This window comes from Harpia harpyja, chromosome 1, assembly GCF_026419915.1.
Source record: "Harpia harpyja isolate bHarHar1 chromosome 1, bHarHar1 primary haplotype, whole genome shotgun sequence".
NCBI lineage: Eukaryota > Metazoa > Chordata > Aves > Accipitriformes > Accipitridae > Harpia > Harpia harpyja.
Genome location: NC_068940.1, coordinates 88,120,898 through 88,147,656, shown reverse-complemented (window position 1 = coordinate 88,147,656; position 26,759 = coordinate 88,120,898). Strand labels below are relative to the sequence as shown.

General features: G+C 37.8%; 1 protein-coding gene and 1 long non-coding RNA gene across 4 annotated transcripts in view; one reads left to right on the top strand and one right to left on the bottom strand.

Moving 5' to 3' along the window:
• Window positions 1-26,759, top strand: part of NEBL (nebulette) — a 278,197-nt gene that overhangs the window by 202,251 nt on the left and 49,187 nt on the right. Inside the window, exons 6-16 of one of the 3 annotated variants that reach the window (XM_052803995.1) lie at window positions 2,874-2,975; window positions 4,546-4,647; window positions 11,490-11,597; window positions 13,157-13,261; window positions 17,248-17,355; window positions 18,329-18,439; window positions 21,349-21,459; window positions 23,708-23,818; window positions 24,492-24,602; window positions 24,846-24,956; window positions 25,462-25,566. The exons of the other annotated variants lie outside the window; for them this stretch is intronic. Coding sequence (XP_052659955.1) covers window positions 2,874-2,975; window positions 4,546-4,647; window positions 11,490-11,597; window positions 13,157-13,261; window positions 17,248-17,355; window positions 18,329-18,439; window positions 21,349-21,459; window positions 23,708-23,818; window positions 24,492-24,602; window positions 24,846-24,956; window positions 25,462-25,566 — 1,185 coding nt within the window. The remainder of the gene's footprint in view (window positions 1-2,873; window positions 2,976-4,545; window positions 4,648-11,489; window positions 11,598-13,156; window positions 13,262-17,247; window positions 17,356-18,328; window positions 18,440-21,348; window positions 21,460-23,707; window positions 23,819-24,491; window positions 24,603-24,845; window positions 24,957-25,461; window positions 25,567-26,759) is intronic. 3 annotated transcript variants of the gene reach the window in all.
• LOC128149144 (uncharacterized) lies at window positions 12-21,990 on the bottom strand. The gene is made up of 2 exons (XR_008237548.1): window positions 21,852-21,990; window positions 12-594 (listed from the first exon to the last, which is right to left on the bottom strand). It is a non-coding gene; the product is annotated as an uncharacterized LOC128149144 (long non-coding RNA).

The following is a 26,759-nucleotide window of genomic DNA, read 5'->3' as shown; positions in this document are numbered from 1 at the left end:
AACACTTTAAATTTAGTTAGTATTGGTAATTTATTATTTGCAACTTCAAAACTAGAGATGGTACAATTTTTTTCCCTTTTTGTCCCTGCTGCTTTCTCACTTGCATTTCCCACTGGTCTGCTGTAACTCTCCATTTAGGTCTTTCACTGCTCTTAAGTTGTCAGTATCTCAGTTACTTTTTCCTATGCAAAAGCCAGTTTGAGCAGGTGTTTCGTAGACCTGTGGTCCTCGTAAACAGGAGCAATTCTTGAGCCTTTGGTGATGTTTTCTGGTAGAGCCTGAGCAACCCTTTGAAGAGAAGATTGAGTAAGGGCATTGTGTAATGCCTGGAGGTTCCATTCAGGGTTTGAGCCTCTTGGTAAGGGGCTGAACCAACTCAGGAGAAAAGATGTCCCCTTCCCTGGGTGCTTCTGCTGTTTCCTTTCTTTTGTGCTTGACCAGGCTTTGTTTTCTTTTCTCCCCTCTCATAGGCTTCTCCACTTTCCATCTTCCTGGTGTCCATGGGTACGCACACCAAGCTCGTTGCTTTGCTCTGTCTACATCTGTTCCCCCGCTCTCTTGGAATAGCTCTGGTTTTACTGTTCTAACATAGTACTATAAAAAAAAAAAAATATCACTAGATGGAACAGAATAGCAGCTGTGTAATAGAGGCCAGCACACTGTCCCAATGGGAAAGGGTCAGCATCCAGGGATTGAGGTTATTCAGGAAATGGGAAACATATTTTTTCTTTCTTTGGCCTACCTCTGACAAACTACTGTTCTGCTGCATAACATTTTTATTCTCACCGGAGTATGACAAGCTGCAGAATGGAGCAAATATATATTGCAGACATTTGTAAAATGCTAGATGACTTTCCCTCAGACATAAGTAATAGGTATACTGGTCTAGGTGCAGGAAGAATAATAATTCACTCAGGGAAAGCTATAGCAATTGGCCTTGCATCTAATATAATTGGAAATGGTGAAATATAAAGGACTGTCACTGTCTCCCCCCCCCCGCCCTTTTTCCCCCCCAAATTAACCACAATCCATTATTTCATGTACTATATGATCATGTCATTTGGGAGCAATAAGTGACCACATTTCCTCAACTTTATCACCACTATTCTTGATTCTGTGTTGTTAAATTCACTCCATTCCTAATTTCTATTTTGAGCACATATGCTGGCCTTTAATTTGCAATTTACATGGATGATAGGGTGCTATTCAGAAACCTGTTTCTGCTGCCTTTGTGGTTTTCACCTCACCTCATGTGGTCATTAGGATGAACAGCATATAATTAACTAAATTCATGTAAAGCCCTGAATTGCAAATGCTTGTCTGTACATCTAGTTTCTTAAAAAAATAGAGGAAATCTAAACCTAACCAAAGCAAAACTTCCAGTGGTTTAAACAAGCTGTAAGAATCAGTTTCTATTTTCTTGGTAGGTGATACTGTGGGCTGTATTCATCCAACCTATTTATTTATTTATTTATTTTATCAGTGATTACACTTGTGTGTCACTCATTGTAGGTTAAAAATTGTGAGATCTATTTGTGGGCAAGCAGCCAACAGTGAAGCCTATTTAGCTTGTCTACTTAGCGAAGCCATATGCATGCAAAATTACTTTCCTATTGCCTGTAAAATATTTGCCAAAAAGTAAGATTTTTTTCTTTTCTTTTTACAGTAACATTTCTACAAATTATATTTGTCATTGAGTGCTGCAGTTTATGAGTTTGTTGCATTGTACCCACAGTGAAACTTTACATTGGAAACAGGAGCTAGCTGTGGAGGTTATAAGTGAAGCTTCAAGCTGAGGACTTTCTTGATGGTGAAATACTATCTTGAGAGGTTGATTAACTTTGTTAAACAACGGAAGAAAATCTAAAAGACTGTCCAGTAAACCAGGAATTATTCTGATACTTTCTATTTCCCGTAGACTTAACTTTATGTTCTCTTACTTTTGCCTGATACTTCAATTTGTCAGACACTTTTGAATACCAGGGACGATTTTCTTAATCATTCATAATAATTCAGTAAGACAGCTCTTGGAAATTGGCTTAGATTGGCACATGTGCTACAGCAAGGGAGAGGAAAAAGCCTACAGACCCTGAAGAGGGAGAAGAAGGATAACTTGTGGTCTCGGAGCTCTGTAACGTCCCTGAGGTCTATGCTGTTCCTGTGATTGCTTTGCTAACTGGAGAATGTTTGGACTCTCCTACCTGTGGTTTAGCCTTCTGGCCAAAGTCTTCTGAGCCCGTTCATTATAATAGTGGCTTTTGCACAAACAGATTCAGTCTTGTACTCTACATGCTGGAACACTCAGCCTTCTTGTTCCCATGATTGTGTAAAGGAGCAGATAAGTGGAGTTGCGGGGAGTGGGGGATGCTAAGGTGGAGTTGCATCATTGAATTACATACCAGCTACATGGCTGCCTATTACCGAGAAAGACATTCACTGTAGTAGAATTACAGTTTCTGTTCAGTGTAGCTGCAATCTGCTAGGCTGTGGTGCTCAGTATCATAGGGGGGTTAGTTTATATTAAAAAAGGGTACAGCATAGAAAAAAATGCTGTACTGTTAGAAGTCCTCTGAAATTTAATGATAAAACCTAATATTTGAGTCTTTGCAGTGCTTTCATTTTTTACTACGTTTCTAAGCAAAACCATTTTTCATTTTAATATTGTATTTTATGCTTCTGAATTTCTTCCTTATCCTGTTAACCTCTGTGTGGGTCTTACTAAATAATCCCTGTCAAGCAGGAATGTGTTGGAATAAATTAGGCAGAGTTCTATTGAATTTGATGGCTGAGTTGATAGGTCATTCAAAGCTTATTTATAAACTTCAAATGTTTTTGTTTGTTTATTTTAAACAAAACTGTTTTTTGTTTGACAGGTATCCTATAAGAAGGATGTGCAAGATACTCATAGATACACTGAAGTGCTGAACAGGCCAGACATAAAGATAGCAACTGAGATAACAAAGATAATAAGTGATGTATGTTCTCCTGTTACTCCTTGTATTTTTCAGACACGTTATTTTATTTATTCCAATTTCAGTCAGATTGTTTAGAATGCTGCTGAAATTCTCAAATGTCACGAGCAGAAAACCTGCAACCCCAAATATGATATGGAGGTTTGATTAAAAAAACCTCAAAACCCAACAAAAAGCCCCCTTGCCTGGTATGTTACAAAGTTACGGGTTTCTTCTATTTTGATGTTGACAGTATGACCTTTGCAATTATTGGTCATTGATCTAAAGAGAACGTTAAGCTTACTGAAGTTGGTTTTGTTTCAGCTTTATTCATAATAACCATTCTCAAAATAAGTCATATGCTTGCATGCTATACTGCACTTCAGAAGACATACCAAGCAGTTTTTCACCTCAGTACAGGAGAAGCTCGCATCGCAGGACTCCCTTTCCTCCTCCCATCTCGGCTGGCAGTGACAGGGAAATGCAATTCCCTGCTGTCCTTCTGAGAGCTGTGCAAACACGCTGCTTCTTGCATGGGGGCTTTCCTCCCTGAACTCCCCTCTCAAATTCTTTGCCTTCCCACCATGACATCTGCTAATGGATAGGTCAAGGAGCAGTTTGAGAAGCTGCAATGTGTGATGCAGTTTAATACTTTATTGTAGACAAGTCAAACAATATATAAAAAGCCCCAAGCCAAGATTTTAAGTAACTGCTAACAATTTAATGTGAGACTGACTAGGCACCTGTGGAGAGACAGTTCTAAGAGACCTGAGATTCACTTTTTGAATATTCAGGATTTTCTGAAGACCAAGAACTTCTACGAAGTCTTATGTTCAACACCCAAATTTACTAACTGCTGTTCAAGCCCCCTTTGAGTTAGAGTGGCTTTGCGACTTTTATTTCTCTCAGTCTGTTGTTATGACGTGTCCTTGCTGATTCACAGTGCCTGAGTAATGCAAGAAGCCTATTTTAGGCAATGGGTAATTTAGTTTGTGATATCGTAAAGCACCTATTGTTGATTCATCTGTGCTGTTTTCTAATGCACTGTGGAAAAAAATTGCAACAATTTGCATGGGAGGCAGTTCAGCTGGAAAGATCACGTAACATCAACCTTGCGGGACTAATTCTGCTCTGTTACACCAATGCAACCTCACTGACATCCAGCAAGATTGCAGTGGTAAAATTAAGAGTGGAATGTGACCTTACACTTCAAAAAAGCTGCTCCTCAGTCTAGTTTTGTTTCAAGACTGTTTTCAGCTGCTACAAATAATCTTGTGTAAACTGCAGACCCTGTCATAAGAAGTGCTGAGCCACTGTAACTCATTCTGCCTTGACTGGGAGAACAATATTTCTCAGGCTTAAGCTATGCATTTTGTTAAAGTTAAAAGTTTGTGAATGCTGTGCATTGTGTTTTACAATAAATAAATATTTTGTTAAGGAGCTGAAGCCTGAGAAGGCCTTTTTTTCAGAGCTGTTTAGAACAGTAGTGTCAATGCAGATAACTAAATGAGACTTTTTCTGCCAGCTTTAATGCTTACATTTCTCTTGATAAAAGCAAACAATTTAATAGTGGTTCATATTAATTTTTTCTAAGGCTGAGTACAAGAAAGGAAGGGGAGAGATGAATAAGGAGCCTGCTGTACTTGGAAGACCAGATTTTGAACATGCTAAAGGAGTTTCAAAACTGTTAAGCCAAGTAAGATTCTCTGTCATTTCACAATGACTTCATTCAGATATCTCAATCCTAGTAATGCAAGAAAATATTTAGAATTTTAGATGATTATCTCTAATTGCATGAAGATTATGTTCTCAAACTTTTCATATAGTTTTGCAATGACTGGTAAATTTAAGGTTCTTAGGAAACAGAATATACATTTTTATGCAAAAACACAATGAACTTTGTTACAGCTTGTCTCTTGTGGAGATGGTGTATATTTATACAGATTATCTAGGATTTCTAAAATATTAACTGTATGTAATTTAGAGGCAAATTTTGCTACTCATTCAGTTTGAGTGGAACCTTACCCTGTGATTAATCCCAATGAAGTAACTGGGGTTTCTTGTATAACTGCTTGCTAATGTGAGTAATGGGATCTGAATTTGGCCTGACATGTAAACCACCCACCTTCCCTCCCCCTGAAACTGAACCTTTTATGTACTGCTTTCTGTTATCTATTAACCTAAAAAAAGAAAAAAAAAAAAAAGAAGAAAAATGGAGGGATTACTTTAGTCCATAACTAAAAAGAAAGCTGAAAACACAAATATTCCCTCTTTTCCTCTTATGAGTCTTCTACTCATAGGATCTACGCATAAGACTCTACTACAGATCAGCCTGACATCGTGAGAAAGGATTTTTGACTGCTGACTTGCTGGTTTTTTTTCTTTTCTCTTTTTTCTGGAGTAGTTCTTTAACAGTGCCTTGCATAATCCTCGCTAGTAATCCTGTCAGGCTACACTTAGAGCTTTTGTAAACCAGGGAACAAATTCTGCCCTCCTGTAGGAGGAGGATAACGTACTTTGATTGGAGAAGGCCGTGTCAGCCTTCCCAGAACCAGAAAAAAACCCCAAGTGTAATAGTGTATACACTAGAACAGTCTGAAAATCAGTGTTGTGTAACAAATACTTGTGATTTGGCTAGATAGTAAACGTCTTCCCTAGAACTAGCATAAAATGAGAATTACGTGTCATAGAGAACAAGCTGCAAAACAGTGCAGTGTCTGTTTGCAAGAGGTTGAGCTCCTTTTGCTGTCACCAAATGTTGTCCTTGGATATCTGCTGCATGATTTCCTGTTTCACACTGGACCATCATTAACTTTGAAACTTTAATACTGTACAAAGGAAAAAGAAGAAAATACATGGGTTTTTTATTGCTTTGTTAATGATGTGTTCAGAATCAAAATCACTTTGTGTTTTCCAAATAGATTTTCTTCCATTTTGTAATGGATCATGTGCTCATTCTTCTGGTGATGGGCAAGTCTGCTAGGAGATTCTTTTGTGTTTAGCATCACGCAGGCTTGGAAGTCAACCTGTGCTTCATGGGAAGAGCCAGTGTGATGCTGCTTAGACCTGGGTGTCACTTATAGGAAAGGGAGCTGTCTGCCATTTAGCAAACACCTTTAGTGGTTTTTAAAAGGGTTCATATCTAAATTTAGCATGTGGTATCCTTTATTTCTACTCAGTGACTGTCTACACACTCCTTTCCTTGCAGCCCGTTTCAGAATCTAGGCTTGCAGCTGCCTGTTGTCACAAATGGGACCAAAGCAGATCCCTTTCCAATAGCCCTCTCCATCTCACTGATACCCTTGAGGTTGTGGCCAACAAGCACAACAATCAAAAAATACCAGCTGGATCATGGGGTCCTGCAGGCTGATGCTGAGCCAGCTGCATCATAGGCTTCATCAATGCACTTTTTATCTCGTTTTTGTTAGCTGTGCTTTTCCTCTGGGACAATGCATGCTGCATCTGCAAAAGCTTTATAATAGAGTCTCTTCACCGCCAGGGACTGGGATGGCAGCAGTTCTAGTTGAGATCGTTCTGCAGAAGAGAGCGTTTGGTGTGCAATTTTAATCTCTTTAGAGAGTCCAAATAGTGCAGAAGGTGTGGCAGGAGGAGAGGAGCAGTTGACAAAATGTAGCTTGCTTACAGGTTATTTGTAAAGAAGATTCTTACTACACCTTGGTGGTCCAAACTCTGCAGCCCCTGGGCCTGGATCCAAGTTTTGGGATCCTTCCTTCTCTTGTCCTCTCCTCAGTCTACACTGTTGTGGCTGCTTGCAGCCATGTACTTTTAGAAAGGGAGGCAGCACTTCAGCCTAACACTCTGCTGCCAGCCATCTGCATGCAGCAGCATGGAGGCTGTAAATACCAGGCTGCTTTCAGCAGAGGAGAGGTGCCCTCAGCAATTCTCCACCTCCTCTGAAGGGAAGGCAGTGGCCATGAGTTGTCTAATGTTTTTATATATTATTTGAATCATTATAACACTTAGACACGCTGATCATAAATCAAGAGCACAGAAAAATGAAGATGACCCCTGTGTCCAAAGAGCAGGGTGGTGGGGCAGGATGAGGAAAGCACCTGTGCTGTAGGAGAGGAAGAGCCCTAAATATGAGTCAGTTGTGTCAGTCCTCTTCATGCAAGGATCATGAAGCAGGCTTGTCACAATTACAAGATTTAAAAAATGGCAAAGTTAACGATCTCTTTATTGTCTCCAGACTTTCTGGCTTTTAGGGTTTCCATTTGTTTCTCAGCAAATGGGAGCATTATAAACTTTTTGTGCTGAAAGTTGATAATCTCCCTTAATAGCATGAATCTATAAGCTGCGACATACAGAGAAATATTAGTTATTTGACCCTCACAGTAAATTTGCAAAGTTGACAATTCTGATGGATGTAATGGGAAGAGAAGATGATAACATGTTTTAATGTGGTGCATATGGGTAGGTAATTTAGGGAGTATAGAGAACAGGAGCAAGAAGAGGTCAGGCAGTGTGGGTGTAACGAAGGGAGAAAGCAATCAAGGCAAGCAGGAAGGCAAACAAAGTGAAGAAAATAGTGTTAATGTTTCACTGGGACTCAAGGCTCTACAAAATCAGTGACACCCCCCCCCTTTTTTTTAACAAATTTTTAATTTAATAAAGCTTTTGACAACAGCAGCAGCAAAAATAATAGCTCCCAGGACTAGTTTATTTAGCTACAGCACGCAGTAACCCCTTTCTGTTGATTTTAAACCAAACTTAAAACAGAAACTGTGTTAGCCCTTGTGAAAACATGAAGTTTGTTAATTTGCTGAATGTACATTGTATAATTTGTGGGGTTTTTTTTAATTTTTTATAAAAACAGGCTCTTGCTTATGTCTTCTTTATGTCTCCTAATGCATTTTATTAGCTTTTTCAAAGAGCTACTGATATGAAGTATTTCCCTTATGGTGTTCAATAATTGGTTTTATGATGAATAATTTTGGATATTCGTGTTTTATGCTGGATCTGGTGCTTATTGTTTCAGGGATAAAATTGTTAGAGGTAGAATATTTTTAAAAATGTACCTTCTCTAAGATTATCAGTAACAATACAAAGAGCCTAAGATTTTCTCAGTCTTTCTTTGCTTTAACCTCTGCTAGTGCTTTTAGCAATGAATATTTTAATTTAGATCTTTGTTTACGTTACATTTCCTTCAATATCTATGTGTTCTGACAGGTTTTTCTTTTTTTAAAATATGTTTTCATATGGTCATGAGGAAATGCTTTAGCTGCAAGTGTCTGCTTCATCCTGGGATCCCAGTGGTTGAATGATTCAATTTTTGTAGTTTCTTTGTAAATCTGAACAGTGGGTGATGTCATCCACTTCTGAAACTGAACACTCCCTGTGTGAACAGCTTTGAACTACAGATTTGATTTAGGAATGTTGCTGCAAAGCTTCAAAAGACACTGCTCTGTCCAGCTGCAATTCTGACTTTTATAGGTTTTGTGCAAGGCCGATGGGAGGTTTGTTTATCCAGGCCTTATTTAATTCCAGTTTGGTTTTTCAGGGATGTTGTTGTGTTAAAAGTCTGCGAAGTCTGCTCTTTCTTCAGCAACAATTAGAGAACAGCCTCCACTGGCTTTCTTCTAAACTAACCCCCATTCTCTAAAAAAATAAACAAACTTAACACTTAATTAAGATGGTAAATAAGTAGCCATCTTTTAAACACTCATTAAAGTAAAACTTTTGGTTAATGATGAAATTTGTAAATAAGCTTCCACTAACAACTGTCATTTCTACTCCCACTTTTTGTTTGCTCTTCCACCTTATTACAGCATTGCCAAGACCTCCCCCCTTCAGATGCGTTAGAAATCATTGATGAAGTATTTTTCTTCCTTGTTTTTAATCAGAACCCTTTCTCTCGGGCATATTTTCCCCCTTTAAACTGCATTCATAACTTTCTCCTGTTAAAAAGAAGGATAAATACCGTGTGCGTTACTTCACAGTGACTCATCCATGGGCTTGCTCCTCTCTCTTCTCCTTCTCCCACCCCATCCTTTCTTTCAAAAGGGAGAAAGAAACAGGAAAATACTGATAAAAGAGAAAGTGAATGTGTGTGTAGCTTTCAATGAGATGAATCCCCTATGACAAGTCCGAGTTAAATTACTTCTGGAAGTGCTCTTGAGATACTGCCAGGGTCATCTGATATTATTGTGCGGCCTCCATTTTGCCCAAAAGCAACATGTACAGTGGTGTTGGGGAGGAGAGCAAAGGCAATAAGCAGAGCAGCCAGATGAGGCAGCAGGGCCTAGAGGTACCGAGACATCCCTCACTGCAACAGGAACGATTACCGTCAGATTGGTGGGTGGTCTCCTTAAATTTGGGACCTTCCTGCACATCGGCATCAGGACGCACAGCCCTGTGAAGACTGGGTTCACTGGCTCCCCCTCTTCCCTTCAGCAGCAGCGATGTGATGTAAAGTGACACTAACCGAGGGTTTATTACTGGAATCTCTAGATTGAAATGTATTGCTAAAAAAAATCTTCTAAAAATGGCATAAAAAGGCTGCAGCTGGAAGATGGCAAGCCAGCTGTGAGGAGAGGTCCCTTTGGCACTGGTGCTTTCACACTTAACAAGAATATCAAGGACCACGTTGTACATTCGGTCTGCATGCACAGTTTGTGGCCATTTGTTGGCTGGGCAGAAGACAGCCTGCAGTAGTTGGATATTTAAACTCTTGTGCACGATGTCGTTATGTTGTGAGGTGATGTCCAAGGAGTAAAAGACAATTTTGCTCACCATGCTGACTTGATCTCTGGTTTTGGAGGCTTTTTGAATCACATATTCCAGCACTGCCTGATTTTTATTAGAAGGCAAGTTTTGGATACACCTTTTAAAAGACAAAATCCCTCTGATTTATTCCTTTGCTGCTCGTACAGAATGTGGATTTGCCTTTGACAAAGGCAGTGTCTTTGTATTCAGATATATATGCTTTTGCACTTGATCCAAAGCCAAGGCAAATATCAAACAATATGAACCAGATGAATCTACCAGAAGGCAATAGATATTCTTTTCTAGAGTTAGTGTGAAAGATTGTTAAGTTCATCATGTGTTCAGATAAAGTTTCTCTTTAAAAGTAACAATGTTTTAGAATGTCCTTTCTTTGAAAAATTAATGTAAGTGCTGCAATCATAATGTAGTTCTTGAACATATACAGTTAGTTTCTGTTTGGGTGGCTTAGTTTTGGTTTCTTGTTATCCTGATTAATGAAATATTGGGCTTCGTGGCTAAGCATAATGAGGTTGTGTAAGCTAAACCATGTTGAGAGTCTTTTGAGGCAAGGAAGAACTAAAAAGGAAAAAGAAAATCCTTCCCACAACTAAAGCTGAGAAAAAAATAATTTTTGAAGGACATCGTTTGAGGTGGTTTAACCACTTTATCAGACATTCATGTGGGAATAGAGAAAAAAGGAGTACGGAAAAAGCCACCTCTTTATTTAATGCAGAGCGTGGTAAATTATAATGGATGTTGCATAGGCTCAGATATCAGGTGTCTGACTAACATTTATGAAAGCAGCATAATTCAGACTGAGCTTTATTCTCCTCCATTATGGCCAGCTGTTGGAAAGAAGCAAGGCATGTGTGCAAAGTCTCCAGATGTTGATGATCGTGCACAACAAGGGGAGTAAAGGAGGGAGATTTACTATTTGTTTGATTTCATATTTTCAGATTCTGAATTCAGTTCTTCAGCATGTTTTATGGAATTTTTGTGATTTATTTACTTTTAATGCCATTGCCTCAACATTTATGTATTGCTCGCTTTCTCTTATATGAGTTGTCGTTCCCCCTTTTTCTATTGAATAAGAAGAAAAGAGAGTGAAAGTGATGGGAGACAGTTGTTTAATTATGCTTTCTAACACTGTAATGAGGTGGGAATTGTCCTCAAGAAGGGACTGTACTACAGAGAGATTCCTCAGGGTCCCGTGGGAAATTTCTGGCAGAATTAAAAATAGACTTGGGGGCTCTGGTGACAGCCTAGCACAGCGCGAGTGACACATGGACCTGGTGGTGGGAAGATGGCCAAGTGGGAAGTTTGATTCTGACTTCCCACTTTCACGTGGTTGAAAAATTTACAAGTGATGTATTTTACAAGTTTTACAATTTATTCATCTTACAAATGTTTTTTTTGTTAAAAACACATTTATGATCTTAATTATGAATTGAATGATTCTCAGCGAGTAGATTATTATTGCTAGTCAAACAGTTCTGGTTTATTTGATTACTCAGGTGAGTTATATGGTTTTGTTTCTGTTTCCTTTTTGTAAATCCTTCAGCACCAGTAATCGCATATGACAATCTTAAAATTATTTTTTAATTTTAGTAAAATTCAGATACATAAAAATGACTTTGAAACCAGCCCAAGACAGTCAGAGGTGTGGCTAAACTGAGCTGCTTTAAACATCTTCATTGTTAAAAGATTTATGGATAATGCACTTGCCTTTAATAAGCTCCTTTGTAGTCTGAATTCTCTGTACCTTCTTTAAGTGCTACATATTAATATTAGATATGTTTGTTCTGGTGGAAGGTGAAATACAAAGAGCAGTTCAGTAAGGAAATGAAGAGCCACCAGTACAATCCTCTTGACAGTGCTTCCTTCAAGCAAGCACAGATTGCATCCACCTTGGCAAGTGATGTAAGTGAATTTGCTTTGTATTTTACATGCATTTACATCCTGGAAAACTTAACATTTGTTCTCAAGCAGAATTTCTTCTTCCATCTTATGATTACTCTGAGCAGCAGTCTCTGCTATACAGTGCGTCTGTATAGCAGGTACAGCGTGTTATCCATTTCTTCTCTGCTTCTGACAAAGCTCTCCTCCAAGGGCCTGCAGAGTTTTTCATAACCATTTTAGATGAGATTCATCTCGCTTAACTTTGTGTGTCGAAAGTTGTGACTGCTTACTCTGAGCTAATTGCCTTGTACTCAGTCCCTTTGTATTTGGGAAAGAAAGAAACAGGTCTAGAGGGCAATTCTTTTGACCTGTTGCAGATGCGTGTCTTTAGAGGAGCAAAGTGCTGGCATCTCTCCAGTGGTTGTAGAAGGAGGTTGCATGAGCAGCTCAGATTTGGATGTCTATCTTTTAGACTTCATTCTGCCGGTTGATCTTCCGACTGGTATTACAATGTACAGCAGTTTCTAGATTCAGCAATGGGTGCCTGCTGCTGGAGCCAGGTTTGAGAAAACATCTATATCAAGTGATAATGCTGTTGGGATGATCTATTTAACAGTGTGTCTAATGCTAAAAACGTGAGCTCTTCTTTGAGGCTGTGATCCCAGATAGCCAAGAGACAAGCCTTCATTCTGTAGTCCCGTGTTTCCAAAGTGTGGGGCACAACCCAACAGGAACAGGAGAGGCCGACTCTGGGAAGGGTCCAACAGAATATGTAATTGTTTCCAAAATCTAAATGTTTAGTAAAAAATTAATTGGAGTAATTATTATTATAAGAGATATGCAGATTGGGTATTGTTGATTTGAAGTTTGCCTAAATCAGTGAAGAACACAATACATGTGTGGAGGTGACTAAAGGTATTGGTTTGAAAGATTTATCATCCAAGAGAGGTAAGGTGGCTAGTTTTCTTCCTGTAAAGATGGGCATCCAGCTATCAGAAGTATGGAAAATCCTACTATGGGCTGATAGGAAGTTATCTTCTGCTACTTCATTAAGTGATTATCTTTTGCCTTAGATGACTATATTGCTTATCTTTGCTGAAAGCAATCTGTATTAAATAAAATGTCCAGGAGGACTTCCCTTTAGCTGTTTTATATACAACTTTTTTATCTGGACAGTTAGTGTAATTCCTGAATCAAGAGAAAAAGAACAAGAATCAACAATGTTTAAAATGAGTAAACTCAAAGTATTGAGGAAGATACTCTTGATTTAAGTTTTTGGGAGGGGGTGGGGGAGAGAATAAAAAAGAAAAAAGAAATAATAAATAAAGTGTGATTTTGTTGTAAGTGTCCTTTTTGAGGAAAAGTTTGAGTAGTTCCCAAGTACTTGCTCAGTAGAATTAATGCTTTATTGATTTTTTTCTTTTCCTCCAAATAATAGTAAATGACCACCATCTAGTGGCTGGTAGAGAGTGTTCAGGCAAGCACTTAGTGCTTTCTGTTTCTGGATGGCCGCACTGTAATATGAAGCTGCAAATTATTTTGTTAATCTTTATTTTACATGACCTGAATTCTCTTTCCAGGTGAACTACAAGAAAGATTTGGAAAGCCTACATGATCCAGCCTCTGATCTACCAAACCTGCTATATTTAAACCATACTTTAAATATCAGCAAAATTCATAGTGATGTAAGTTGCCTTTATAAGAATGATCTGAAAAATATATGTAGTAAGGAACGTAGTATGTATAGTCACTGTAGAATACATAAATTTTTGGTACTTGCTGTATGGTCTCATGTGTAGTAGACTGTAGGGTTGTAACCATAGTAGTTGGGGGATGTAGTGAAGAAAAAGGGGCTTTTAGGGAGAGATATTTCAGTTATTAGAACAACTAATAAACTAGGTAAGAATCACACAGACTTCTGGTACTTGAGCATTTCTTCTTATATGTCTGAAACCTTGTCTGTTTTTTCCTTTGTTGATCTAAGATACTTCTTTCCTTGCAAATCTTGTTTTGCCTAAGGTCTTACTGCTTTCATCCTCAAGTCTCTGTACAGAAGTGACCATTATGCTAGTTTAATATTTGGACTTCTGCCATAAACAGCCTCTTGAGTGCTAGCTTCCCTTAGAGCTTCTCTGTCTAAACCTTCTTTTCCTCCTAAATGTCTCAGGATTCCTACACTGGATCAGGTGATAGGCACGTACTCCCTTCTGCCACATAACAAGACGTGTCCCTTGATGGGGCTGGTGGTCTGACATAGGATAGTGATGGGGATTGAAATGGGGAGGAAGACACAGGAACCCCCGGCTTCTGTGCAATGCTGAAGCTTCTCTCCCACTCCAAGAGCACCTATGCTACGTGCGTGATGCTTGTAGGCTGGTTAGCTGCATTTGTCATCTTTACTCCAGAAACCACGGAAGGTCCACAGAACTACTGTGGAAAGGCGTGAGCCGGTGGTGTTGCAAAGGAAGATTGCTCACGGTTGGCAGGCCGTGAGCGCTTCACAAAGAGTTAGCCCTAATGACTAGGAGCATACTGGGTCATATTCTGAGTCAGTGCCTGCTTATGGAAGCTTATGTCTAAAATAATCCAGCCTTCTCATCTGTATTTGATTTTTATGTTGCTCTTTAGTGAATTGAAGCTTGTTTTTTATCTGTCTCACTCTGATATGTGAAGCTAACACTGACTATCCCCTATTGTATGGGTAATAAATGAGTTGATAGCTTTCACTTCCTGCACTCTTCATGTGCATTTTGGCCTAATTCTAGTTTCCTTTAGTGTAAGGTAAGATTGGCATTCTTTTTGCTAATTAAATGAACACCCTCGGAATGAACTTCATCAGTTTGTCTTCTTACCTCTAATGAGAGAGAAACCTGGACTTTTGCTTAAGGCAGCTCGCTTCTTGCAAAATTTATTTCTTTCTATTGCCCAGGAAGGGTTGATTCATATTGGCTATGCCCTCTTCTGAGGAATCCGTAAATACTAAGTCTCTGATTTTTGCATTGTCCAGATGCTCGTGGATATTTTTCCTTGCTGTGAGCAGGAAGAAGAATGCTTTGCCAATCCCTAAGGTCTCCACTAGCTATTTGTCTTCTACAGAAATCCCATTTTCAAAATCCTTCTCAGATTTGACCTCCCGATGTCATCTCTTTGATTTTAACATGGCTTACTCTCCTGCCTTTCTCCATGCTTTTCCAATACCTTCTTTGTATTCTCCTTGTCTCTCTGCAGCTCATACCAAATCTTTCTTGAAGTCTGCTTCCACTGTATGAAACTGTCTTCCTGACTGTGCCGTTAACTGAGTTCCAAAGACTGATGATATTGTCTGGTTTTTTTTTTCCCTCTGAAACAGAGAACTTCTTGCCAATTCCCCAGTTCTGCTGTTTTCCTGTCGTATACCTTTCTCCTTGAACTTTATGCTTCTCTTCATCTTTTGCATAACATAGCTACACCTGCTGCGGTGTGACGCATTGGAACCTGTATGGTTAATTAAACTCAGAAACTAATGTGGTTGATTAAATTGGTTTGCTGATTGACCTATAATGTAGAAGTGTATGCAACTTTATGAAACACGTGTACTATAATACCAATGCAAAGCTGTTATACAAATCAGCTTCCAGGGGAATAAATTCGAGCAGTTAAGAGGAAAGCTTGATGGGCATGTTTGGACACAAATAGACTGATTTTGACAGGTTGAACTCATCCTATTTTCATTATTTTGATGAGGAACAGAGTTTACAAGGTGGAACTTGCCCCTCTTGGTATACATTTAATTCTCTTTGGCAGGAACGATGGAGACATAAAATTTAAAACTTTGATATATGTACATCAGCTAGTTTATTGTTTTGCACATTTTAAATCTGTTCCTATTGCAGAGACTTTGAGATGCTAATGAACTACAGGCTAAAAAAAAAAGGAACTTAGATGTGTTTCATTTTATGGGACAGGGTGAATAACTAGGACTTAAGAGAGTGAATCTGGTGCCTGTAGGTTAGTGTAGCAAAAGGTTATGTGATTTACCTCATTTATTTTATAGACTTTTTTTTTTTAACTTTTATTCCATTAGTTGAGGAATGGAGTAAAAGTGTGAAGTCAGTATCTGTAGATGGGAGATAGTTTTCATTTGTTCCACTACAGAAGTGGTTTTGTTGTGTGGCATTTATAGTTATTTCCACTAGGAGGCAAACGCAGACCATCATATGTGTTCCTTTGCACTTCAAATGTAAATAATATAGTTTATTTTCTACCAAACATAAACATTTGACTTTTGGATGAGCAGGACAAGCATTTTCTCAAGGAACTTAAAAAAGTTATTTTTTATCATATTCTTTTTTTAATTTCATCACAATATTTTAAATTCAAATTTAGCAGTAGAACTCCTGAGTTGGGAGGCCTAAAATATAGTTTCTTTTATGCTGTTTCTCCCATAGTTATTTTAAAGGTATTTAAATTGCAAAACCTTCTGGATTTTGTTTGTGAAAACATTCTTGGATATTTTTTGTTTCAGTATGAATATAAGAAATCATTTAAGCAAAACAAGGGCTTCTATCATTTCACCCTGGATAAAGCTGAACAAATCCATCACAACGAAAGTGCAGTGCTTCAAAGTCAGGTATACGCAATCATAAATACACCTTGCAAAGAGAAAAATGCAGCATTCTAACAGTGATTAAATGAGGCACAAAACTGCACAACCGATTACAGTAGTGTACAGTGCGTATTCAATCAGAAGCACCCCATGAGGAGAGAGGAGAGGTTTTTGCAGCACCCAAACCTATTGCAGAAGCCTGACAGCGAAAGAGATTCTTAACACTTTTCTCAAATTCAGACATCACTATTTTTGAAGAGAAAAATAAATCAAAATGACATTACTGATTCTGAATATCATCTTTTGATATGTAGCTATTTGCTTTCCTTTATGGCTTGTGTAGAACATTCCAACATACCCTACACCAACTGATTGAGTAATGTGTTTGCCCATTTTAATCAGAAGAGTGTGTATGAATGAGTTTAGAAGGCTTCTCCAGGTTTCCAAACAAAGTATATTTGCTTTGTGAGTTAGCATAAAGTTATATGTTGGTGTCTTAACCCTGTGTCCTTCAATGTGATTTTACTGCTAGCTTTAAGGTCATGGTCATTGGTAGCTGTGAGGGGAATGTTGGTGCAAGACCCGACCCTGCCGAGGCAGTAGTTTTCCTTCCCTTTTCCCTCCCACAGGTGCAAACAAAAGTGCATTTCAGAGTGGTGCTCCTGAGCCTGAAAGAGAGACCTGTGTGCCTGGCTGTGAAACAGATTTTGTTGTTGTTACAGTAAATGTGTTGTTTAATGGAAGCATGACAGGGGATCCCATTGAAAAGCTGCCAACTGTTCAGACATAGGCCATTCAGCCAAAATCATGCCATTAGTTTAAGGATTGTGGTTGATGCTCCTCACTCCTGCTGTCTTCAAAGTTCACCATTTTTAAGTCTGACATTTTGAAGCAAAGGAATAAATGACTTTAGAAAAAATTCCTTGTCTAGCTGCCCTATTTCTCCAACAGGTTAAATGTGGGAGGAGTCTTCCAAGTCAAAACCTCTAAGGAGTATGGCTAAGACAGGATTTGTCTGTTGCCGTTGCAAGCAATCAGATCTCACATTCTCTCAGCGGTTAACAGCCTTTATTTTAATTTTCCTAGGTCAAGTACAAAGAGAATTATGAAAAATCTAAAGGCAGATCAATGCTGGAGTTTGTGGATACACCAATGTATCAAGTTTCAAAGGAGGCTCAAAAGATACAAAGTGAGGTTAGTAAAAATGTGTGCTTGGATTAGTAAAATTTAGTTCAACAGCGAAGCTAACAGACATCTTGTATTCGGCCTAAGAAAATGGATGAAGCAGATCATAAAGGTTTTATAAATTAAATATATGGTAGAATTAGTTCTGAGTAGTTCTCTGCTATTCTGTAGCTCAGTTCTTCCTTCAAATTTGTTTTTTCTCAGAAGGCTATTGGTGCTCACACTAGACAAAGATTGTATGTAGCATCATTTAATTGAGAAGAAGCTCAAGAGGTTGTCTAGATCAGAGATTACTAACTTTTTTACCTTTTGCCTTTAATTCCATCTTTAATGAGGGAGGGTTGTCAGGTGGGAGCACGTGAAGCTGCAAAGCCCAGTCTGACCCCGTGCCTTAACTGGAACGTACTCCTGTCCGTTCAGCCTGGGGAACTCAGCACGGGGGAAGGAGTGTTCCCAGGCTCCAGAACAGCACTGGCTGCCCTATGCCAGACCATGTATTTCTAACTTTTTTATTAAAAACTTCCAATGGTGGAGGTTTCTTGACCTCCCAGGCAATCTAGTCCAGTGCTTCATCCATCCTGAGAGTGAGTATTTCCCTGTGTCTCCCTTGCTGCAGTTTGATTCCATTATTTTTCCTGTGTGTCATGGAAAACAGATGATTTCATCCTCTTTGTAGAAACTTTTATGTGTTTAAAACCATTACCTTGTGTGCCATTTGTCTTCTCCTTTCTCTACCAAGCAAACTGTTTCTTTCATAGAGCAGGTTAAACATTTTCTTTGGAAATATCAAACATATGTCTAAATTATGTGTGTCTTGTATAGATAATCTAGGTAATGAAATGAGTAGTAAAGTTGCTTATTAATGTGATAACTAATTAATTTATGGCATGGCTCATTTCTGGGTCTGTTTACAGTGTTCTTTCTGAAATATGCTTGGAAATGCACATGCGTGTACCACTAATTGTTGTTTTTGCTTCAACAGAAAATGTATCGCAAAGATTTTGAAGAAGGGATCAAGGGAAGACCGTCAATGGATTTAGACAAGACCCCGGAGTTCTTGCATATCAAACAAGTCACTAACCTTCTGAAAGAGGTAGAGGACTTTTGTTTCTTTTTTTTCTTAAGTTGTAAATGAACAATAAGCAGCATCAATACAAGCTCTTGAGTGCTGAACAACTTACAGTTAACTTGGTAGCTAAATACAAAAGTGACTTCATGAGTAAAAATTGCCACGTGTCATTTTATATTCTGAATAGTCCTGTAGTAAGAAGCGATACTTTTTTGAAGTTTCCTTGTGAACATAAGGAAATGATAAAGCTCAGCACACCTGAACCAGAAAAACAGAGTTAAATGAACAAATCAGATGACTCTATAGAAAATGGGTCATTGGCCGGACATTCCCTCTGAGGGCCTCAGTTTTGGAATTTGTTCCTCCCCTGGGCTCAAATAGCCCAAATTTGGTGACTTGCCAGGCATGCTGCAAAAGACATCTGTTTGACAGGGTTTTGGAGAGGGTCTGGAGTTTTCTTTCCAGATAGATGAAGGGGTGGAAAGGAGGATTTCTGTTGGTGTCCAGGTGGCAGTTTTTCCTTTTGAGTATTTATTTCAGGTTTATGATAGTCTGTTGTGGTTATATGGATGGCTTGAGCTGTGTGTAGTCACTTTTAACTAATTTAATTGAAATAATTATCTATCATACATGTTATGGATGAAAATAAAGCAGACCAAAATTCCATAATATAGCTGTGATATTACATAATCTGCTTTAAGCAAATTTTGTTAGAAGGTGTGGGTTTTCTGTATGCCCACTGTTTCTTTAAAATTTGTCCAATATTCTTCAGTTGTATGTGGCATTATAAACTAAATCACTTTTTTTTCATAACTGAGAATCCTTCTATCTTTAGTCTTTTTATATTGTTATTCAAAACTGTTTTCATGTTAAGTTTTGAGTATTGGTTGGTTCTACAGATTAGGCTTACTGTTTGACCAAATTTAGAAGTAAATGTATCAGTAACATTCATGGTTAGAAATATCAGAGCTGCTAGATATCCTCCATTTGAATTTGGGAGCCAACAGTGCCTTGTTTATATTTATTGTATTAAGAATTGATGTTTTTGCTGTGGCCTAGATGAATGAATTGAGGATGCTAGAATTAAAAATCCTTGAGCCTTGTTCCTTTCCTTGTTCTTTAAACAACTTATCCCAGTCTATGCTAGATTTCATATGGGTAAAGAAAAGATTTTCTTTTCAGATGTTTCTTCATTATTCATCCTCTAATAAATAATTTATTCTGATAAGCTTGGTTGTCAGGTAGACAAGTCTCAAGCTAGGTCTAGTTTGTGCAGTACCATGCTGTGTGTACATCTCATGTGTGCCTACTGACTAGGGAAAAATGCAAATGCTTGCATTTCATTGAGTTAATCTTGCTGCATGCTGAATGTCCACAGAAGTGGTTAGTGCATGCAGAGTTGCAGATGCGCTGTGGATGTTCATCTTTAAAAATTTTTATGTAACTTCCCTCCATAGTGCTACATGCATTAAGACGTTCCCTAATTCTTACCTCTTCAAGTTTTATGACTCATTACTTAGGGAGTAAACCATGCTTGTAAGCCAGAGGGGAAGAATATAAGAAAATAGAAATGGTATTTTAATGCATAACTGCATGAATTTCATACTATTTTAGATCCACATTCAAGGAACAGATTCCAAAAGCAAAGATTACATGGGTCAAATTAATTATTATCTTTCAAGATTAGGCAAAATGAAGTATTTCTTCATAGTCAGGGATGTAGCTCAGTATTTTTGCATGAAGGTTCATAATAAACTTTAGATAGATACTGTATGAAACAAGAAGGAGAACCTGGAGTTATTAAAAAATGAATTATTTATTCAATTACTTTTTTTTTTTTAAGTGCTAGCTGTGTTCCAGCTTATTCTGTTGCTGAATAAGCAATTGTAGACAATTCTGCAAATGTTTCACATTTTATAACAATAAGAACTTTCTTCTCTGGAACCACATTCACAACTCCTTCAGAAGAGATAGCTGAATTTAACAATTCTAAAATAACAGAAGTTGTTTCTTGCTTGTTGTAGGACATGCTTCTGATAAAGAGAAGCTTCTTTAAAAATACCCGGTTTTCTTTTGTTTAAATAAAGAGCTTATACAGAGACAAAGGTGCTCACTGTGCTTATGACATTTAATACATGATTAGGAGTATTAATTCATGTCTATATAAATGCTTCTGAAAAATATTTTCTTCAATGTTGTTCTAGTTTCTTTGCTTAAAAAAGCCCAAACCAAACCTGGAGATGGGAAGAACAATTAAAAGTCCTTACAAAACCTAAAGATCTTGAACTTCGGTAGGCTTACATCAGCTCTCTAGGAATTGGGAAGAGGAAAAAGAACCAAATGTCTGCAGGCAGGTTCTAGTGTGCTTTTAATTTTATACTGAACATTTGAGTACTCTGGAGGCTGCAGTTGCTAAATGTTGATAGATCATATCAGTGCAGTTTCTGAGGGGCACAAAAGTGATATGGTAGGAATATTGCTTCTACATTATAATTCATCAAGCAGTCGTTTTAACAGGTCCTAGTATAGTGTTCAGGGCATCCATCCTGATTGTGATGCCATTAGTGGAACAACGGTAGAAACTGCAGCACAGCATATATTGGTCTGTAAAAGCAAATGCTACTGCAGTTAAAATGTAGAGAGGCAGCTGAGGCTCCTAAACAATGTGCTAGCGCTGTATAGGAGAGGACTATTTTTCAAGAGCACAATGGGAAAATACTTGACTACATTAAAACCTTTTCACTTTTCAACATTGTATCTTTTGATTTCATAATTTTCAATTCTATTTTAACTCTGAAACCTGTACTTCTGCTGATTCATATTTCATAGAAATTTCAAAGAGACCCTTCAAACATTTAATAAGTGGCATTTCTTTTCAAGATCTTGCACACAATAATTAAGTGAGAAATCTCTCTCTTTTTTTTAATCCTTAGAAAGAGTATAGAAAAGATTTGGAAGAAGGGATGAAAGGAAAAGGAATGACAGTGTTTGAAGATACACCAGATTTGATTAGAGTGAAAAACGCAGCTCAGATACTAAATGAGGTATGTTATACTAGTCAAGGTTATTGATGTCATAGAAAGTTCACTCTTTATGTGGTACTTGACTGAAAATATTAAATTCTTTTTTTACATAATCTACAATGAAATAAATAAGTATTGAAGCTAAGGCTATTTTTGTTTTGCTTTGAGAATATAGAAAAGCTCTGGAAAAAAAACAACTTATGACAAATATTTCAGATTTTCAGGCAATTAAAAGGTCAATGGAAATTGTTAGTGGGGTCAGTAGACACAGCATGTAAAACTGGGTTCATTTTTCCATCTTATTTATTTGTTCAGCTAGTATAATTAATACTGTAATGGAAAGAGAGTTGACTGTTAATGGACTTGTAAAGAAAAGTCAATGAAATGATTTTGTGTTTTTTGGAATCACTTACCTGTTGTCTGAAAATAAATATTGGTAATGACTGCCAGAGATCTTGGGAAAATCTTTTATCCAAACAAACTATTCTACTTGTGAAAACCTTCTTCCAAAAGTAGAGTTGCTCCTGAAGAAACGGATTTTCTTAAGCTTGCGGTTCATCCAATACAAACAGACAGGTGGAGGCTCCTTCCAGAGTATATTTTTAGAACTGAACTTTCATATTAACTATGTTGGTCTAAGTTGCTCTGGAAGCACCTAAGTGTGCGATCTGCTGCATTGTGAAGGGCTGGGAGTGGAAGACTCCTTGATCTGTGTACTGTCTCTTGAAGACCACCCTGAGGAGCTCAGGTGCTTGGCAAGCCTGTGTGCTCAGCAGAGCTGCAAGCTCCAAAGCTGGCATGGCTGCAGCTCCTGTAGATGAACTTGCATAGGCTGCCTGGGAAGCGGCAGTGGGGCTGCAGAGCGTGGGGAGGGAAGGTGAAGCTCGTGCTGCACGTCATGCCTTTGGGGAGTCATTCTTCCAGAGTAATACATGTATTTACTTTAGATATTTATATATTTTATATTCATTTAATATGTGTGTGTGTATATGTATATTTATTTGCACGCATATACATACATAGCCATAAGAACCAGAGGGAGTGCCATACATAGGGCCAAATCCAACCACTGTAAAGAGGTGCAGGAATATATAGCTGTAACTCCCAGGATTATCTTTTCCTTGGTGTTTTACACAATATGAAGCTGGGAGGAAACATCTGCCATTCCACCTTTAGCAGAGAGGAAGTGAGGGATAACGTCTTCTCTTAGGTTAACTTACACTATTTGCAAAAAACTGTGGTTTGCGAAGTAGAGAGGTGTTTTACCACGTTTATTTCCACATCAGAGTGAGACAGAGATGGAAGACTGAAAGTCTTTTTGCTCTTGTTCTTGTAAGTGATCAGACCATTGCATTGAGTAGAAGGATATTTTCCTTCTCTTTTCTAACTAATGTACAGCCTAAAAATAATTAACAAACAAGAAAAGTAAGAAGAAATTTTTTAATTATATGTATTTATTTTGACCCCCCCACCTGTTTTCCACAGGCAGAGAAAAACTAGAATAAAAAAGAGTGATTACTACTGTAGTAGCAAAAATAGCAGTGCCTGAGAATCTTTTAATTTATTAAAAAAAAAAAAAAAGTGCAACTATTGTATACAATATTTCAGTATTATATTTTAATATCATTTGCTTATGAACAAGAAATATATCCTTGCTTGGATAAGCTGAAGATGAAATATTCATTTCGTTTCCTGGTTATTGGTTATTTATAATTTATGTTGTGAGGAAAAAGCAGCAATCATGGATGAGTACTGCCACTTGCCTAATGGCTGTGGTTCAGGAAAGACCTATTAAATGAATAAATTACAACTTCCTGCTCTGAAAGTTCACTGGAAACAATTCTGTATGGTATTAAATTTCTAACATGTAGTCTTTTCATAAATAAAATATTTTCTTACAAGTAAAATGTGTTTCGATTACACTGGCACCAAGTACCAGCTTATTATACCATGGTCTGCAGAGCTAAACTTCTCCTTTACCTTAGGGGATAATTGTAGCAAGCTGTATGGACTGATTCCCCCCACCCTCTGCCAAATTAAAAATTCAGTGGTAGAGTTCTGTACATTCAGTGAATATCTCCTCAAGTTTTCCTCCTGTAGTTTGTTATGTATTTTCCTGACAAAAGCTTACCAAGAGTCTTGAGAGTTGTGACTCTGAATTTGAGATTTTTGATTGACTCTAAATCTCAAAATTGGATCTCTTGTGCAAAAATCTACCTGTAACTCTCTGGCTATTGTGAATATAATGTATAAAGTTTTATCTTCACAGAAACAATACAAGAAAGACCTGGAAACTGAAATTAAAGGGAAGGGCATGCAAGTTGGTCCAGACACTCCTGAGATAAGACGAGCCAAGAAAGCTTCTGAAATTGCAAGCATGGTCAGTACTGTAGCTGGTGCAAGCTTTCCATCTGACAGAATGCAACAAATTAATTGACAGTTCCAGGAGGTGACCAATCCAGGCAGAAGCAATACCACAAATTTCACCAAATACCTAATCCGTTGAGCTGCATAGAGTCTAAAAGTTGCATAATCAGCATATGGGGGAAAGTTAAGATTTCCCAGAACTTTGACCTTTCCATCAACCTTTGCAGGTTGCACTTGTTCCTCACGAACCCTGCCTGGCCTGGGCTGTGTTCCGTAGCTGCGGGCCTACTGCTTTTAGGTCTGAATAGCTGCTTGTTTAGTTAGGGCCAAAAGATAAACAGAGTTAGAGAGATGCTAAAGCGTTATGACCCCAGTCTTGCAAGGTGCAGCTGAGGGAGAAAGTCTCACCTACAAGTGTCTGTGATTGCGGCTGCCAAAGCTGAAAAGACAGGTAGATGTGAAAGGCTACATCAGGTTTGAAGTAAGCAGTCTATTAAAAGAATTTTTTAACTGGTCAGCAGCTACAGCATAGGTGTCTTGTAAGTAGATCCTACACAGGTAATGCTGTTGAATCAAAAGTTATTTGGTGTTTTAAGAATGCTGTTCAGTGGAATTGCACAGATTAAAGTAGGAACAATTTAAGAATTTGGCTGTCAGACATGTATTTCCAATGCTATTCTTTTCAGAAAGAATACAAGAAAGACTTGGAGAATGAAATTAAAGGAAAAGGAATGGGAGTGGGCACGGATACTCCTGATATACAACGAGCCAAAAAAGCTTCTGAAATTGTAAGCCAGGTGAGTACAGAATGAGTCTCTTAAGATTACTTTGGAAGTAAAACACAATGAGTTGTTAAAAACATAAAATGTGCTCAGACATACTTGGGCTAAAAGGAATAAGCAGTGCACAATAAAAACATTAAATTAAAGAAATTGAAGAATTTATTTTAAAGCCTCACCAGTGCTATAAGAATAACTTTGAAGACAGCATGTACAAATAACTGTAGAATTAGTTATGGGTTTTTTTCCTTTTTTCTTCAGAAAGAATATAAAAAGGATCTGGAGACTGAAATTATAGGAAAAGGGATGCAAGTTGGCCCATATATTCCTGAAATACAACGGGTCAAAAGGGCTTCAGAAATAGCAAGCCAGGTAGGCATAGTTCAAAGGCTGAATGTTTTAATTATGTGTAACAATGAGTGCTTGACATACATTGCTCAAAATACTACTTCTGTAGCTCTGTAGAGGCTTTCACACCTGTATTAAATTAATTTACATGTAGTAAAAAGTCTTACTGCCTGATTCTTATTTGTATTCAGGTGTGCCACGCCATGTAAATTGAATTTAATTGTTTACATCCACTTGCAGGTCTTTTTACATTACCTGATGAGAAGGTTATATATATCCTGACAGTGAAGGGAAATAGTACAATGTATATGAGAATATGTTACATATATATATATATTATATATTTTTTGCGTGGGACACAGTGTCAGATGTCCCACACAGACAATGATAACAATAGCATGGAGGAGAGAGGTTGAAATAAATACTGTACAAGGATGTTGAGGCTTATCAGCAATAAGCATCTTTTGTTGCATTTGGATATTCTGAGCCCAAGAAAGCAGGAAATAGACATTTTAAAATTATTTTTCAGAAAATGTACAAAGATGAAGCAGAGAAGATGCTCTGTAACTATTCTGCTGTCCCAGACACTCCAGAGATGGAGAGGATAAAAAGTACTCAGAAAAACATCAGTTCAGTGAGTAATAGTGCTCCTCTCTTTGCTTGCAACTTCTCAGATATTTTTCACTTTAAATAGGCTCTCTTGTGCTGCAGCATGAAATAGGGAACTTATGAGTAAATGTCCTTTAAACCATTTGCATAATTTTCCTGGCAAAAGCTGTATCACTCATTTCTTTCAGTAAAAAAAATACCCAGCTTTTCTAGGTGTAACACTTATTTTGAATTGCTAAACCACTTATACCACCTTGCCAAGCCACAGTTATTTTTAAATGAAGTTGTTTTTTCTTTTTCCATCAAGCCCCAGGAAGTACTTTATTTAAAAGGACAAAAAAATTTAAGGCTTGTTACTGTGCATATAAGATTTTTCATCTGTTTCCTATCATATGTACGGAACATCAAGATTCAAGTATAAAATTAGAACAGATCATGTTTCATAAACATATATGTCTAGTGATTTTAGGTTATAACTGTATACTGGATATATTTTTTAATTTTATGCTAGATTTAAGTTTCAGTTTATCCCTAAATGTAAGTTATGAGCTTAGATTTCTAAAATTGCTCAGTTTGGGATGCATTCAGTTCCGTTTCCTTTTTGGGCCCATTAATTCTGCTGTTTGTAATGCTGGCTTTGCTTGTAATAGAGAAGAGAAGAAGAGGAGTAAATATAGCCTCCAGAACCAAAGGCTGTCCAGTTAGTGTCTGTTTTTTATGGCAGACTAAGTAATACTAATAAAGGCAGTGATCTGAGAGAAAGGAATATAAGTTACTTAAATATTTTAGCATTATCTGACACAGATGTTGTTCTTTAACTTAGAGATATTCTCAGCTTATCCAACTCTGCAGAAGTACAAGGTCAATTAGTTTCTCTCAGAGGTGTTTACCTCCAGCTGTCCCATATCACTGCAGCTTCACTAGGGGAGTAAGAGCCTGTGGGGAGAGAAGAAAAGTCTCTGAGGCTGCTCTAGGCAGTGGTCTCTCCTGTAATGTCTTCCAGCCATTACCTGCTCCTTTTCTTCCTTCAGATGAGAGCAGTTGAAAGTTACATCTTTCTGATAGGAGCTGTTGACATGCCCACTGGCCCCAATTTTGTTTCTTATAGTCTGTGGCCTCTTAGTTTTGAATGGTGCTCTGCTGCACGGTGGGACAGTGATTAGCACTGTATCTTACGTCACTGGCATCCTAACATGCTACACTGAAACTCCATGTAAC